At 44.4% G+C, this 14,818-nt stretch overlaps 1 protein-coding gene across 3 annotated transcripts in view; it reads right to left on the bottom strand.

Annotated features, from left to right (window-relative positions):
* The window catches only part of SMARCC1 (SWI/SNF related, matrix associated, actin dependent regulator of chromatin subfamily c member 1), a 557,827-nt gene that overhangs the window by 392,809 nt on the left and 150,200 nt on the right, over positions 1-14,818 (bottom strand). For all 3 annotated transcript variants that reach the window (XM_029588188.1, XM_029588187.1, XM_029588189.1), the window contains exon 11: positions 2,623-2,747. In XM_029588188.1, the coding sequence (XP_029444048.1) occupies positions 2,623-2,747 (125 nt within the window). The remainder of the gene's footprint in view (positions 1-2,622; positions 2,748-14,818) is intronic.

Below are 14,818 nucleotides of genomic sequence, written 5' to 3'. Positions count from 1 at the left end.
GGACATTTTTTAAACCCCGAAGCCATGTTTCTATGGACGGCCGTCGATGGAAAAAACGGGGAAATTTTTCTGAGAGGAAAATTTTGTTTTTACTTACTGTAAAAACGATCGCAGTATCACCGGCTGGTGAAAAAAAGAGAGAGTGAGATCCCTTATGGGTGTCATTTCTTGAAAATAATGACTTTTTCAGTCAAAAAGGTGAGTAAAACTCACAGGGCTTCTATCTCCGTGATGCTAACAGCAGTGCAGAAAAACGAAGACTAGAGTGAGACCCCTGTGGCAGAGAATATCATGGCATGCTGGGCATGCTCAGTGGCCTCACAGTGCCAGTCAAAAGTTTCTAGAAACTTTGACAGAAAGTTTTCCCGCAATAGGGCTTCGTCAGTGACGTCACCTATATGTGAGGACTAGCATCCTGCTTGTCCTGGGATAATGACTTGGCCGAGTTAGGTGCTGGGTTCCTGCATTCAAGACCATAAAGGAGGGGAAGCAAGAAAGTCAACCATCAGATCGGTGTTATGAACAGCAAGATGGGTGGTTGCTGGGTAAGGCACTAATGAGTGGATGTCCAAGGTAAAGGTTCTTTAGGTCAGTCTATCTTTCATTCACTGGCTATGATATACTCAACAGCACCCCTGCAGGAGGCTCCCGTAGGATGGTTGTTGGGATTTATGTCAGCCACAGTTAAGTGTTAGTGGGGGGGTGGGGGGGGTATATGAGGCAAGGGCATGCCCTACCTCATGCCTGTGGCGGTTATCCGGGCTGGAAGGGGCATTTCGGACGTGGTGAAGGCAGGCATCATGGTCCAAGTCAGCAGTGAACTGGTGCCTTGGGTGGCGCAAAGTGGGGTGTTCCATACGCTGCAGGTCGGGAGCCCCTTGCTTGGGGACAAGGCAGGGGGCCCAGGATCAATGCTGCCTTGCTTGGTAATTATGGCAGGTAGTGAGGGTGGTGGTATAGCCTGGTCTTGGCAATTGCCATACCGGCTCGGGTACCAGTTGGTCTAGGTCTGTATATATATGGTTAATAAAGCTGTGGCTTTTTTTATCCAATATAAGTGTTGTTGTTATTCCTTTGTATACATGTATGGCTATGGATCAATCGAGGTAATGGGGGCAGTAGGAGATTGGGGGGTGGGAGGGATGCAAACGGGACGACACTACAGTCACAGCTGCTAGAGTTACTACCCATAACAGAAGCATAAAGATTACTACCCTTAACCGATAAGCCTTGATGCTTTTGATGCAACTACAATACTGCTCTCCGCTTCAAAGGCAGAAGCAAAAGGGGAATGGGATTCAGACAAGAACCAATAAGGGCGCAGACTTTTATGGTCTGGGACAATAAGCATGGGGGTAATCTGCACGGAGCAGCAATTACTACCCTTAACAGAAAGCAAGGAATTACTACCCTTAACCAATAAGTCTTGATGCTTTTGACACAACTACATCATCGCTCTCCACTTTGAGAGTGGTGGGGGTGGAAGAGGAATTGGATTCACACAATAACCAACATAGGCCCTGACATTTACTGTCTGGGGTACTGATACGCAGACAAAAGTGAAAATGCATAAGACTGCTTCTACAGCCAAGTCCATAAGCAAAGTACATTAAGCTAATCTGTCTGAATTTTCAGTAAAATTGTTCCTGGCAGTAAAAATTTTTTATGGGTTATTATAAGGCTTGGGAATAACTTCAAGGAGCGACAGTTGCTACTCTTAAGAGAAACATGGGGGTAACCTGCAAGGCTCAACAGATAGTACCATAAGAAGCTTGCTGAGCAGACTGGATGGACCATTTCGCCCTTTTCTGCCGTCATTATATTACTCTACTTTTTAAATTGTCTAAGTTAATTGTTAATATATTTTTTGCCATGCTTTTTTTTGATCAGGATTTTCTTGATTTATAGTTTTGAAATTTAATAAAGATATAATTTAAAATATATATATTAAATAGTGCTACTTTAAGATTAAGTCAAATATTTACTGCTAATCATTTTTTTGTATTCATTTAGGAAAAAAATAATACAATGCACATACCACTGAATCACCCATACAGACAATACATAACTTGCAGTGTAAGGTAGTTACAGCAGTATGTTTCCTTTCATTTATCAAAAACTTTTCATGTTCCCAGCCTGTTAATTACTTGACAGAGACCAAGAGGTTTACAGACATCCCACATATTTACTCAGGGACTAATACTTGCATGGTGAATTAGACCAGGGAAGCTCAAACCAGTCCTTGAGGTCCCCTCAACCAGTCAGGTTTTCAGGATATCACTAATGAATATGCATAAGATTTGAAAGTACTACCTCCTTTTAAGCAAATATTTTGCATGCATATTTATTATGGATATCCTGAAAATCCAACTGATTGGGGGGGGAGGGGGTAGGCAACGGGCCCAGAGGACACATTTGAGCATTTCCGAGTTAAGCAACTCAGAAGGTGGACTCTGTAGACGAATCATCTTCTTTCAACTTAAAGGGATTATGTAAACATTAGAACATATTCATTAATTTCCTGAAAGCATGCAGCCTGTCAATGATCACTGTTGATATTGAGTGTTTAATGTTAAAAGTAAATAATGTTAAGATTCTAAAACAACGAGTTCCAAAACTTGCCATTTTTGGGTAGAACCACCTCTTCTATGTTAGGAACAGGTGTTGGATCCTCCATGTCTTTGGTAAGATCTTCCTGATCATCGTCATCCTTCTGCCCTCTTCTCTTGCCATGTATACCACTCTGACTTGATAGACAGAAAGAAATCAATTTAGGATACAGCTTTATTTAAAAAACAAAAAAGCTGCCTGCATTAGTGTCTTCTGCCCTAAAGACACTGACCCCCAAATCTCTTCTATGGTGAAACAGGGAAATTTGTGCCTGTTGCAATTCCTTATTTTGTCCTGGGATCTGTTACCCTATTAAGACCTCCCTCCCCTTGCAAACTCTTAGGTTAACAAATGACCAGATTTCTGCAGGGTTCTGCAGCACCTGGCAGCAGGGAGGCTCTCCTTTGTGCCAGCCAAGCCTGAAGGGATTCAAAATGGAGCCATTTCAGGAAGTTGTAATATTACAGTTTTCTACATTGGACAAGAGAACCTTGTCTTTATCAAATATCCTGCACAACTTAGATTTGCCCCATAGAATTTTGCAACTCACTTTCTTGAAAAGAAACTTCTAAATTAGCATTTTCCACAACATGCACACAATTTTCCAAAAATGAATTCTTCAACAGTGGAGTAATAACAGCTTTGCCTAGCCCTTCTGTATCGCCCCATATGGCTTCTAAGGTAAAAACCAATGGACTTACTAGAATAAAAGCCTCCTGGCCAACTTGAGTGCAAGTAACAGTTGAAAAAGTAGTAAAAACAATCCTTAAAACTCCTCTGTCTTCTCTGCTCTGAGCGTGCACCCCCATCTGGAGCTTCAAGGTTTTGTTGAGGTAATTCCGGAAACAGTACTTCCCCCCTACCTCGCCTGCTCTGGAAGCAATTGCATAGCATCATCACTAGGCGCGTCTCTTCTCAGCGAGTAGATTCTCTAGCTGTGGCAGGATCCATTAGGGGTATTCTCATCGATGGGCTCAGCGACAAAGAACCTAGGGAGGATGGAGGCAACCCTTTCCATCCCCAACACCCTAACAGCTCTACTTCCCTGCGATGCAGAGCTTTCGAGAAGGTGAGCATCCATAGGCCACAAAAATCAGGAGTGTGGAAGAGCAGTTGGAAAACTCCCTTTGCCTGACACATGAAGCAGCTAAAATTCAAAGAAAAATCCAAACAAAGCCAGAGCTAGGGATAAGGACACACATGATGCCTGCTGCCATTTTGAATTCTTCTCTTTCACCTCATCTTTTAACCATGATGGTAGTCATTTGGCCTTCCTTTAACCTTTTTTAATAGGTGGAATACATCCGCTCTGGGCTTCCAAGGTGTTATTTTTAAATATCCATGTAAACTCTTGACTTTTGCAGCCGCTCCTTTCAGTTTGTTTCTAACCATTTTTTTAAAATTTGATCATAATCTCCCTTTTGAAAGTTAAATGTTATCACGGTAGATTTTCTTAGAGTCCTCCCTCCAGTTATCAAGTCAAATTTTTTGTTATGATCACCACTGCCAAGTGGCCTAACACCATTACCTTTTGCACCAAATCATAGCTCCCCCTCGTCTATTCTTGTACCAACTGCTCCATAAAGTAGTCATTTATTTCATCTAGAAACTTTACTTCCTTAGCATGCCCTAATGTGACATTTACTCTGTCATTTCTGGGGCAACTGAAATCACCCATCATTGCTGTATTGCTAATTTTGTTAGCATATCATCATCTGTCTGTTCATTCTGGCCAGGTGGACAATAGACCACCCCCACTGTTATTCCACTCCCCTTCTCACATTGAATTTCTATCCATAAAGATACTATAGTGCATTTTGTTTCCTGCAGAACGTTTATGCTGTTCGACTCTATGTCCGGGTTCTCAACCTTTTTTCTGTCGACACACACCTGATAGATAGTCCTCACACGCGAGACACATAAGAACATAAGAAAATGCCATACTGGGTCACACCAAGCCCAGCATCCTATTTCCAACAGTGGCCAATCCAGGCCATAAGAAACTGGCAAGTACCCAAAAACTAAGTCTATTCCATGTTACCATTGCTAATGGCAGTGGCTATTCTCTAACAGGCCGATACAGTACAGAGCGCTCCGACGAAGCGCACTGTTAGCCTGCTATTGGACGCGCGTTTTCCCTTACCCCTTATTCAGTAAGGGGAGGAAAACGCACGTCCAACCCGCGGCACCTAATAGCGCCCTCAACATGCAAATGCATGTTGATGGCCCTATTAGGTATGCGCGCGGGATACAGAAAGTAAAATGTGCAGCCAAGCCGCACATTTTACTTTCAGAAATTAGCGCCGACCTTTGGGTCGGCGCTAATTTCTTCCGGCACCGGGAAAGTGCACAGAAAAGCAGTAAAAACTACTTATCTGTGCACCCTCCGACTTAATATCATGGCGATATTAAGTCGGAGGTCCCGAAGAGTAAAAAAAAAAAAATAAATTTGAATTCGGCCCAAGGTTGTCGGGCCGAAAATCAGACGCTCAATTTTGCCAGCGTCCAGTTTCCGAGCCCGTAGCTGTCAGCGGGCTCGAGAACCAACGACGGCAAAATTGAGCGTCGGCTGTCAAACCCGCTGACAGCCGCCGATCCTGTCAAAAAGGAGGCGCTAGGGACGCGATAGTGTCCCTAGCGCCTCCTTTTCCCCGTTTCTACTGCGCCGCCTAATTTGCATATTGCATCGCGCGCACCGGCAAGGGGCCGGTGCACGCGATGCAAGAATTTATCCAATCCTTTTTTAAACACAGCTATACTAACTGCACTAACCACATCTTCTGGCAACAAATTCCAGAGTTTATTTGTGCGTTGAGTAGAAAAGAACTTTCTCCAATTAGTTTTAAATGTGCCCCATGCTAACTTCATGGAGTGCCCCCTAGTCTTTCTATTATCCGAAAGAGTAAATAACCGATTCACATCTACCCGTTCTAGACCTCTCATAAATTTTAAACATCTCTATCATATCCCCCCCCTCAGCCGTCTTCTCCAAGCTGAAATGTCCTAACCTCTTTAGTCTTTCCTCATAGGGGAGCTGTTTCATTCTACTTATCATTTTGGTAGCCCTTCTCTGTACCTTCTCCATCGCAATTATATCTTTTTTGAGATGCGGCGACCAGAATTGTACACAGTATTCAAGGTGCGGTCTCACCATGAAGCAATACAGAGTCATTATGACATTTTCCGTTTTATTCACCATTCCCTTTCTAATAATTCCCAACATTCTGTTTGCTTTTTTGACAGAACACATGACAGTCACAGGGCTAACCTCTCCCCTCAGAAATGGGTATAAAGCAGAACTAGAACATTCCCCGTACAGCTCACCATACAAAAAAGATATTCTGGTGTTATCTCAATAACAGCAACACAAACTCCCTCCACTACCAGGCACAATAGCCCAACTTACAAAAAGACAGCAGTTCACCACCAATGCATGTCCAATTGAGAAAACACAACAAATAAAATGAGGTAGTTTATGTGCCTACATGCTAGTTAAATATCTCACCTCGGTCATACAAACAAGATCGACCTTCACCAAGTACAGAAAGACCATAAATTACAAATATGGAGACAAACTGGAATGAAAACTGAAAAAAAAGCCACTCTGCATGCAGAACAAACCTGGAGAAATAGAAACAGAAATATAGCACCTAACAAAGTCCCAGGATCTGCAATAATGCACAAAAACTAATCCACACAAAGTTACACCTGCATTATGGCATGCACTCAAATGGAACAACCCTACCTATAAAAAGACATCACTACAAATATTAAGCCAGGCCCTAAACACCAATACACCTCCCATTAGGAAAACAGAAAAAGCCAAGCTGTTACAGATTCCCAACAGAAATAATTGTAAAACTATATGAAAAAATGTTTCAAAAAGGCTGATGAACAAAACATCATCTAACAATTAAAAACTCTTAAAAATTATTAAAAATTCTTCAAACACAATAAAATATTTCAAAACCAGACACATCGCATACTACCCAATAATTAAAATGGCAGCCAATCAAGAAAAATGAACTTAAAAATCCACCTTTACTTACCCTCTCCAGCAATTCTCCAACTCCTTTCCCTTGCAGGCCACACCAGAAACAGCAGTAGCTGCTGAAGCTGTCCTCAAGGTCCTCTTCCTTAGGGACCACAAGCAGTCTCTTCTCAAACCCCCCCCCCCCCCCCCCCCCCCCCCCCCCGGACCAGTTTCTGTCTCTCACACACCAATCATCTCCCCAACCAGTCTCTCTCTCTCTCTCACATAAGCACACACATACCAGTCATCTCCCTGATCAGTCTCTGTCACACATACACAAGTCACCTCTCTGACCAGTCTCTCACAATCACACAATGCTCTCGCTCTCTCAATTACACACAGGCTCTCAATCACACACCTGCCCCATCTCTCTCACAGCCACAGTCAGCCAAAAACATGCTCCATCTCTCTCTCACACACACATATTGACACACACAAGCCCTCTCCCTAACTCACATACATGCCACACAGACACAGAAGCACCCTCCCTTTCTCACATACACATTACACTCTCACAGAAGCACCCCTCCCTGTCTCACAAACACATTACACTCTCACAGAAGCACCCTCCCTGTCTCACACCACACACAGAAGCACCATTCCTTTCTCACATACTCATCACATACATACACACAGAAGCACCATTCCTTTCACACATACACACCACACACACACACACACAGAAGCACCCTCCCTTTCTCACATACACACCACACACACACACAGACACAGAAGCACCCTCCCTTTCTCACATACACACCACACACACACACACAGAAGCACCCTCCCTTTCTCACATACACACCACACACACACAGAAGCACCCTTCCGATCTCAAATACATACACACACAAAAGCCCCCAGCTGAACAGGTCATCTTCGGCCCGCCAACCTGGTCTCCAGCGACGGCTAGCAGTGACAGTCTTCATTTCTTTGGCCCCGCCAGCCTGGTCTCCGGCAGCAGCAGCCAATGGCTCCGATCTTTGGCCCCCACTGGCCTTGTCTCTGGCGGTGACTAGCAGCATTGGACTTCATTTCTTTGGCCCCCACCGGCCTTCATTTCTTAAGCCCTACCAGCCTGGTCTCCAAAGGCGGCTAGCAGCGCCGGTCTTCATTTCTTCGGACCTGCCGGCCTGGTCTCCGGTGGCAGCTAGCAACGCTGGTCTTCATTTCTTCAGCCCCTGCCAACTGCGAGAAGCTCGCAACACACCGGTTGAGAATCACTGCTCTAACATATAGCACCACTCCTCCATCAATTCGATCCATCTTATCATTGCAATATAACTTGTACCCTGGTATCACAGTGTCCCATAGGTTATCCTCCTTCCACTAGGTCTCAGATGCCAATTATATCTACCTCCTCACTCAGTACTATAAGAACATAAGAAATTGCCTTGCTGGGTCAGACCAAGGGTCCATCAAGCCCAGCATCCTGTTTCCAACAAAGGCCAAACCAGGCCACAAGAACCTGGCAGTTACCCAAACTCTAAGAAGATCCCATGCTACTGATGCAATTAATAGCAGTAGCTATTCCCTAAGTCAACTTGATTAATAGCAGTTAATGGACTTCTCCTCCAAGAACTTATCCAAACCTTTTTTGAACCCAGCTACACTAATTGCACTAACCACATCCTCTGGCAACAAATTCCAGAGCTTTATTGTGCGTTGAGTGAAAAAGAATTTTCTCCAATTAGTCTTAAATGTGCTACTTGCTAACTTCATGGAATGCCCCCTAGTCGTCCTATTATTCGAAAGTGTAAATAACTGAGTCACATCTACTCATTCAAGACCTCTCATGATCTTAAAGACCTCTATCATATCCCCTCTATGCATTCTATCTTTCCCATCTTAGTTTTTAGACTTCTAGCATTTGTATACAGCCATTTCAAAGTAGGTATTTTGTTTGTATTAATAACCTTAGTTGACAGGTGTATTTTGGAATCTTTCTGCTCCATCTGCTCTTTATGTAAAGGCACCTGGGCTATTTTAGCATTTATCGAAACCTCTCTATCAGGATTTCCTAAATTCCCCATTTATTAGTATCCTTCAAAGATACATCATTCTGAGCCATGTGCTTCGGAGCAACTGTCTGTTTTCCTCCATCTCCAGTTTAAAAGCTACTTTCTTTTTTTAAAGATTTGTGCCAGCAGCCTGGTTCCACTCTGGTTATGGTGGAACTCATCCTGCTGGAATAGGCTTCCCATTTCACAATTCTTAAATCTAAAACCCTCTTCCTTGCACCATTGTCTTATTCAAGCATTGAGACTCTCAAGCTCAGCCTGCCTCAGAGTCCTGCACGTGGAATGGGGAGCATTTCTGAGAATGCAACCCTGAAAGTTCTGGATTTCAGTTTCCTACTTATAGGAAAATTGGTTCTTATCTGCTAATTTTCATTCCTATACTACCACAGATCAGTCCAGACAAGCGGGTTTTGTTCATCCCTACCAGCAGATGGAGGTAGAGAACAAAACTTTGGGCACTTAAACATATACGAGAGTGCCACCTGCAGTCCCTCAGTATTAATTGATACCCAAGCCAAGATAAGAAAAATAAAGAGCGAACGAGGCTCCCAACATGGATACCCCTGACCAACTAGATAACCATGCAGAAAACGCTAAACCTAGAAACTGAAGCCAAAAAATGGCAAATCCAATTTGCAAATAAATACAGCAGTAGACCAAGCAGTCGTTCGGCAGAGATCCTCAGGGCGGGCCTCTGGACTGGTCTGTGGTATTAAAGGAACGAAAATTAGCAGGTAAGAACCAATTTTCCTTTCCTGAACTTACCCAGATCAGTCCAGACAAGCGGGATTACCAAAGCCCTCTTACACTGAGCGGGAACCCGAAAGACCCGCTCGAAGAACACTCTCTCCAAAAGGGGGCTGCCTCCAGGGCCCGCACATCCAAACGGTAATGCTTGGTAAAAGTATGCAATAAAGACCACACCACGGCTCTACAGATCTCTTGGGAAGACACCAGCTGACACTCAGCCCAGGATGGCGCCTTAGCTCGAGTTGAATGTGCTCTAAGACCCACTGGAACCGCTCTTCCTTTTGATACATAAACTACAGAGATTGTCTCGCTGGTTGAAAGAGACTAAGAAGCCTTAGCCTTTTCGCCCTTTTTTGCTCCCCCGAAACAGGACGAACAAATGATCAGAACGACAAAAGGCATTAGTGACTTTCAAGAAACGTAACACCATCCATCTCTCATCCAAAAAGTGAAGTTCTCGTCCCATCGAGGGATCCTGAGCCCAATCCAGAAACCCGGGCAACTCCACTCATTGGTTTACATGAAAAACCGACATCACCTTAGGAAGAAACGAAGGTACCGTACGCAAGGACACCGTATCGGATGACATCCGGAGAAACAGATCATGGCACAAAAGCGCCTGCAATCCCGAAATCCTTCTAGCCGAACAGACAGCTACCAAAAAGATAGTCTTCAGAGTCAGGATCTTCAAAGATACCCGATTCAGAGGCTCAAACGGCTCCTCGCAAAGGACCCATAGCATGAGATTAAGATTCCATTCCGGACAAATGCGACGCAGAGGTGGACGGAGATGTTTGACTCCTTGTAGAAAACGCACCACATCCGGATGGAATGCCAAGGCCTTCCCCTGGACTCTCCCTCTGAGACAACCCAAAGTGGAAACATGGACCCAAAGGGAACTATGGGCTAATCCTTTGGCTAAACCCACCTGCAAAAAAGAAAAAATATGGGACACCGACACCTGAAGAGGGTCCAATCCCTGTTGTCCACACCATGTCTCAAACACCTTCCATACCCTGGATAAGGCTAAAGAGGTAGCAGGGCGTCTTGCTTGGAGCAGCGTGGTAATTACTGGTTCCGAATACTCCTTCACGCACAATCGCCTCCTCTCAAAAGCCAGGACGAGAGACAAAAGCGATCCTCTCGAATGGAAAATATAGGACCCTGACGCAGGAGATCGGGTAAATGGGTCAGGCGTAGCGGTCCGTCCATTGCCAGCCATACCAGATCCGCACACAATGAATGGTGAGGCCATTCCGGAGCCACCAGAATCGCTGATCCTGCGTGGCCCTCTACACACCTGAGAGTTTGTTATGCTCGACTACAGATGAATTTAAGAAACGTTCAAAAGAGATGAGAGAGAAATTTTTGAGCAGGGGATATCCTGAAAAGGTGGTCCAGAGAGCAATGAAAAGAGCCCGATGGAATAACAGGGATTTGTTGTTAACCCCTCATGCAAAAGTGAAAAAGAACAAATTCACTTGTGTTTTACCACACTCAGTGGGGGTATAGGGAAGGTGGTAATCAGTATTAAAAAACACTGGCATATTTTGCAAGTACATCAAGTATTTGCAGAGTTCCCATGGATGGCATTTAAAAGAGGTAGTAATATCAAGGATTTAGTAGTTCATTCAATGTTTAAAAAAACTCAGGAGAAGATCATTGAGGTAGTAGGTCACTTTCCATGCAATGCTTGTACTGTGTGTGTGAATGCACATTCAAATATAGATATTCCAATATCAAAGTTACAATTTTATAAACCTAAAGTAAGATCAACTTGTACCACTCAAGCAGTGGTGTACGCAATCTGGTATCCATGCGAGTTTGTGTACATCGGTAAAACTGTGAAGTTTGAAAACTCGGCTCATAGAGCATAGAAGTGCGCTGAAATGCATGAGGCAAGAAGCCCCGATGGTGCAACATTGTCTGGAGAAGGGCCATGTATTTAATAGCATGAAATGTACAGTGTTAGAAGTTTTAAAAGAGGATGAGCATGGAGGCAATTTAAATTTAAAGTTAATGCAGAAAGAACAGAAATGGATTTTTAATTTGCAAACCACGTATCCAACTGGCTTGAACAAAGAGGTTGACTGGTCGGTCTTTATGTAGTAAGGGATTTCATTGGCTGAGAGGTTAGGTGAGTGCTCTGATTGGTGAGAGCTTTAGAGAGGTGGGTTGTTTAAATATCAGGAAGTCCGGAAGAAAATCTTTGAGCGTGGAGACTCCGTTCGGTTTTTGTGCTGCAGGGTGGAGCCGTGAACGGCCAACTAAATGAGTGAGTCCCGTTGTGTTAAAATGTCAGGTAAATTTGTAAAATATAAAAATTTTCTGTAAGGGAATAGTGTGATAGTGTGCATGTTGTTTTTTCATTATTAGGAAGAATCCCCTGAAGCAGGCGAGATGAGCCGCCGAAACATTGCAATGTTGGGAAGTTGAAAACTTTTTAACAGCCACAAAAACAGATATACTGAACGGGTGGTAATGAGCACATCAGGTTTTGACGAGAGGAGGTGACTGAAGTAATTGGAGTTTCTATGGAGCAATTTTAAAAGATAAGTGATTTAGTACATTAATGAGTAGTTTTAAAATAATAAATAATAAATAAAAATTGTGGTTCAATGGGAATTGGTAAATGAGGTTAACAACTAAGTGCTGTTTTTGCCATGAATATGGTTGCAGCCCTGTAATTAAGTGTGTTGTGTATTCTGTGACATATAACCTACCACTCAGCCACCCCCCCCCCCCACCCCCCCCCCCTTTCCCCCACCTTTTACATCCACCTCCTGAGAGAGGAGTAGGCATGAACAAGCTATCAGGGCACAACAAGAAGCAATCTGTAAGGTCATTGCTACTGCATCAAAGGCCTGTTTAAGGATGGACTCCACCCGTCTATTGTGCAAATCCTTTAAAGCCGGTCCTCCCTCCACTAGGATTGTTATCCACTTAGAGAAGGCACAGACCAGTGCATCCACTTTAGGGAAAGGCAAACACTCTCTCACTGCCGGATCCAGTGGATATAGAGCTTCTAACACTCATCCCCCTCTAAAAATTGCTTCCGGGGCATCCCATTCCAGGTCAATCAACTCCTGAATGGCTTCCAGCACTGGGAAGTAGCAAGAGGCTTTCCCTAGGGAAATCAGAATGGGATTCTTCTTTAGTTCCATCATAGAGTCCACCCCAGGAACTCCTAGCATCTTCAGAGTCTGATAAACCAGGACCAGCAATTCGTCTCTATGGGAAAAAAAAGTAACATGGTCCGATACGGTTCTAAACCAGAGGGAATTTCCCCTTCTTCCAAGGAATCTATATTCTCCTCTTCGGCCGTGCCATCTGAGACCCTGCCAGGGATACCCTTGGTGAGGCGAGTCTGCAGATAGGCCTGAGAGAGGGAGGGCTTACCATCCGAGGTTCTTTCCAGACAAGGGCAAGTGAGGTAGTGACTGTGTCTGCACGAAGGCTTGAAAGTCCTGGAAAAATTCCACCCAAGAGAAGGCAGCTGGGTCCATGCCTAGCCCAGGAGGTACTGGGGTAGGTGTCAATGAATTTACCTCTCCCATGGATGACCCAGTCCCAGGGGTACTCAGATCCAGGGTACTTCCAGTTAAGGCTGTTGCTAACCCATTCTCTAAATGGGAGGAGCCGGGCTTAGCAGAGTCCAGGGAGGCCAACTCTCCCTGGGCTTCCTCACAGTGCTGACATAAGTTGGTATCTAGGTCAGACTGTGAAGCCCTAATATGACGAGCAACGCAGAGAGAAAGGCATTTCTGTTTCTTGGCTGCTAGCGCCATTGGCGGCAATAACTGTGTTCTGTCGGCTCACACTTAAAATTTTATGTGCGCAGATTTCGGGCGTCTAGGCGGAACAAGGCGAGGCGCTTAGTAGCTTGTGCACGTATATACATACGTGTTATTATGTGCACAGTGCATGGCAGACCCAACACACTGTGCGTACCGACGTTCTATGGAGGGCAATACAGCACGCACAAAGATGCACGCACAAAGATGCGCGCAAGATGGTGCCGCCGCAGCCTACCACGCGATGTGCCAAACAAGTCTAAAGTTGGGCCTAGCCCACCGGGAGAGGCCGCTAAACCCGCTCGGAAGCCCACTTTCCCTTACTTCAACGGGATCGGAACGACATTGGTACGACATGCCAAGCAAGGAGACCGGAGGAAGTCTTACCAAAACCCCTCCAAATGTCTTTGAATCAGAAGGTAACTCTTAAAAAAAAAAAAAAAAAAAAAAAAAGAGAGAGACTTATCTGGGCTCAGTGCTTACTGGCTGAGTAGAGACTTTCTCCAGCTGCAGGGGGAGAGGGCTTTGGCAGTCACCTCCACTGCTCGGCTTCCTGCACCCGCTGACTTTCAGCTGCTTAAGCAGCAAAGTCCATGCCGGGAACTGTCTACCGGACCAAGGCACACCTCTGAGGGATCTCGGAAATCACATCGGGAATTCTCAACTGGGGGAGGGACCTTTAGGAATCACCGCAGGAGACCGGGGCTCAATTTTTTCTCCAAATTGAAATGTAGAATTTCTCCTTCCAAAAGATACAGTAGCCCCATATGGAACATAAGAACATGCCATACTGGGTCAGACCAAGGGTCCATCAAGCCCAGCATCCTGTTTCCAACAATGGCCAATCCAGGCCATAAGAACCTGGCAAGTACCCAAAAACTAAGTCTATTCTATGTTACCATTGCTAGTAATAGCAGTGGCTATTTTCAAAGTCAACTTAAATAATAGAAGGTAATGGAGTTCTCCTCCAAGAACTTATCCAATCCTTTTTTAAACACAGTTATACTAACTGCGCTAACCACATCCTCTGGCAACAAATTCCAGAGTTTAATTGTGCGTTGAGTGAAAAAGAACTTTCTCCGATTAGTTTTAAATGTGCCACATGCTAACTTCATGGAGTGCCCCCTAGTCTATTAGCCGAAAGAGTAAATATAACCGATTCACATCTACCCGTTCTAGACCTCTCATGATTTTAAACACCTCTATCATATCCCTGCCTCAGCCGTCTCTTCTCCAAGCTGAAAAGTCCTAACATCTTTAGTCTTTCCTCATAGGTGAGTTGTTCCATTCCCCTTATTTTGGTAGCCCTTCTCTGTACCTTTCCCATCGCAATTATATTTTTTTTGAGATGCGGCGACCAGAATTGTACACAGTATTAAAGGTGCGGTCTCACCATGGAGCAATACAGAGGCATTATGACATTTTCCGTTGTCTTCACCATTCCCTTTCTAATAATTCCCAACATTCTGTTTGCTTTTTTGACTGCCGCAGCACACTGAACCGATGATTTCAATGTGTTATCCACTATGACACCTAGATCTCTTTCTTGGGTTGTAGCACCTAATATGGACCCTAACTAGAGCATGGGTTATTTTTCCCCTATATGCATC

The sequence above is a fragment of the Rhinatrema bivittatum genome, chromosome 2, assembly GCF_901001135.1.
Source record: "Rhinatrema bivittatum chromosome 2, aRhiBiv1.1, whole genome shotgun sequence".
Lineage (NCBI taxonomy): Eukaryota > Metazoa > Chordata > Amphibia > Gymnophiona > Rhinatrematidae > Rhinatrema > Rhinatrema bivittatum.
This window is presented reverse-complemented; position numbering and strand designations above follow the sequence as displayed.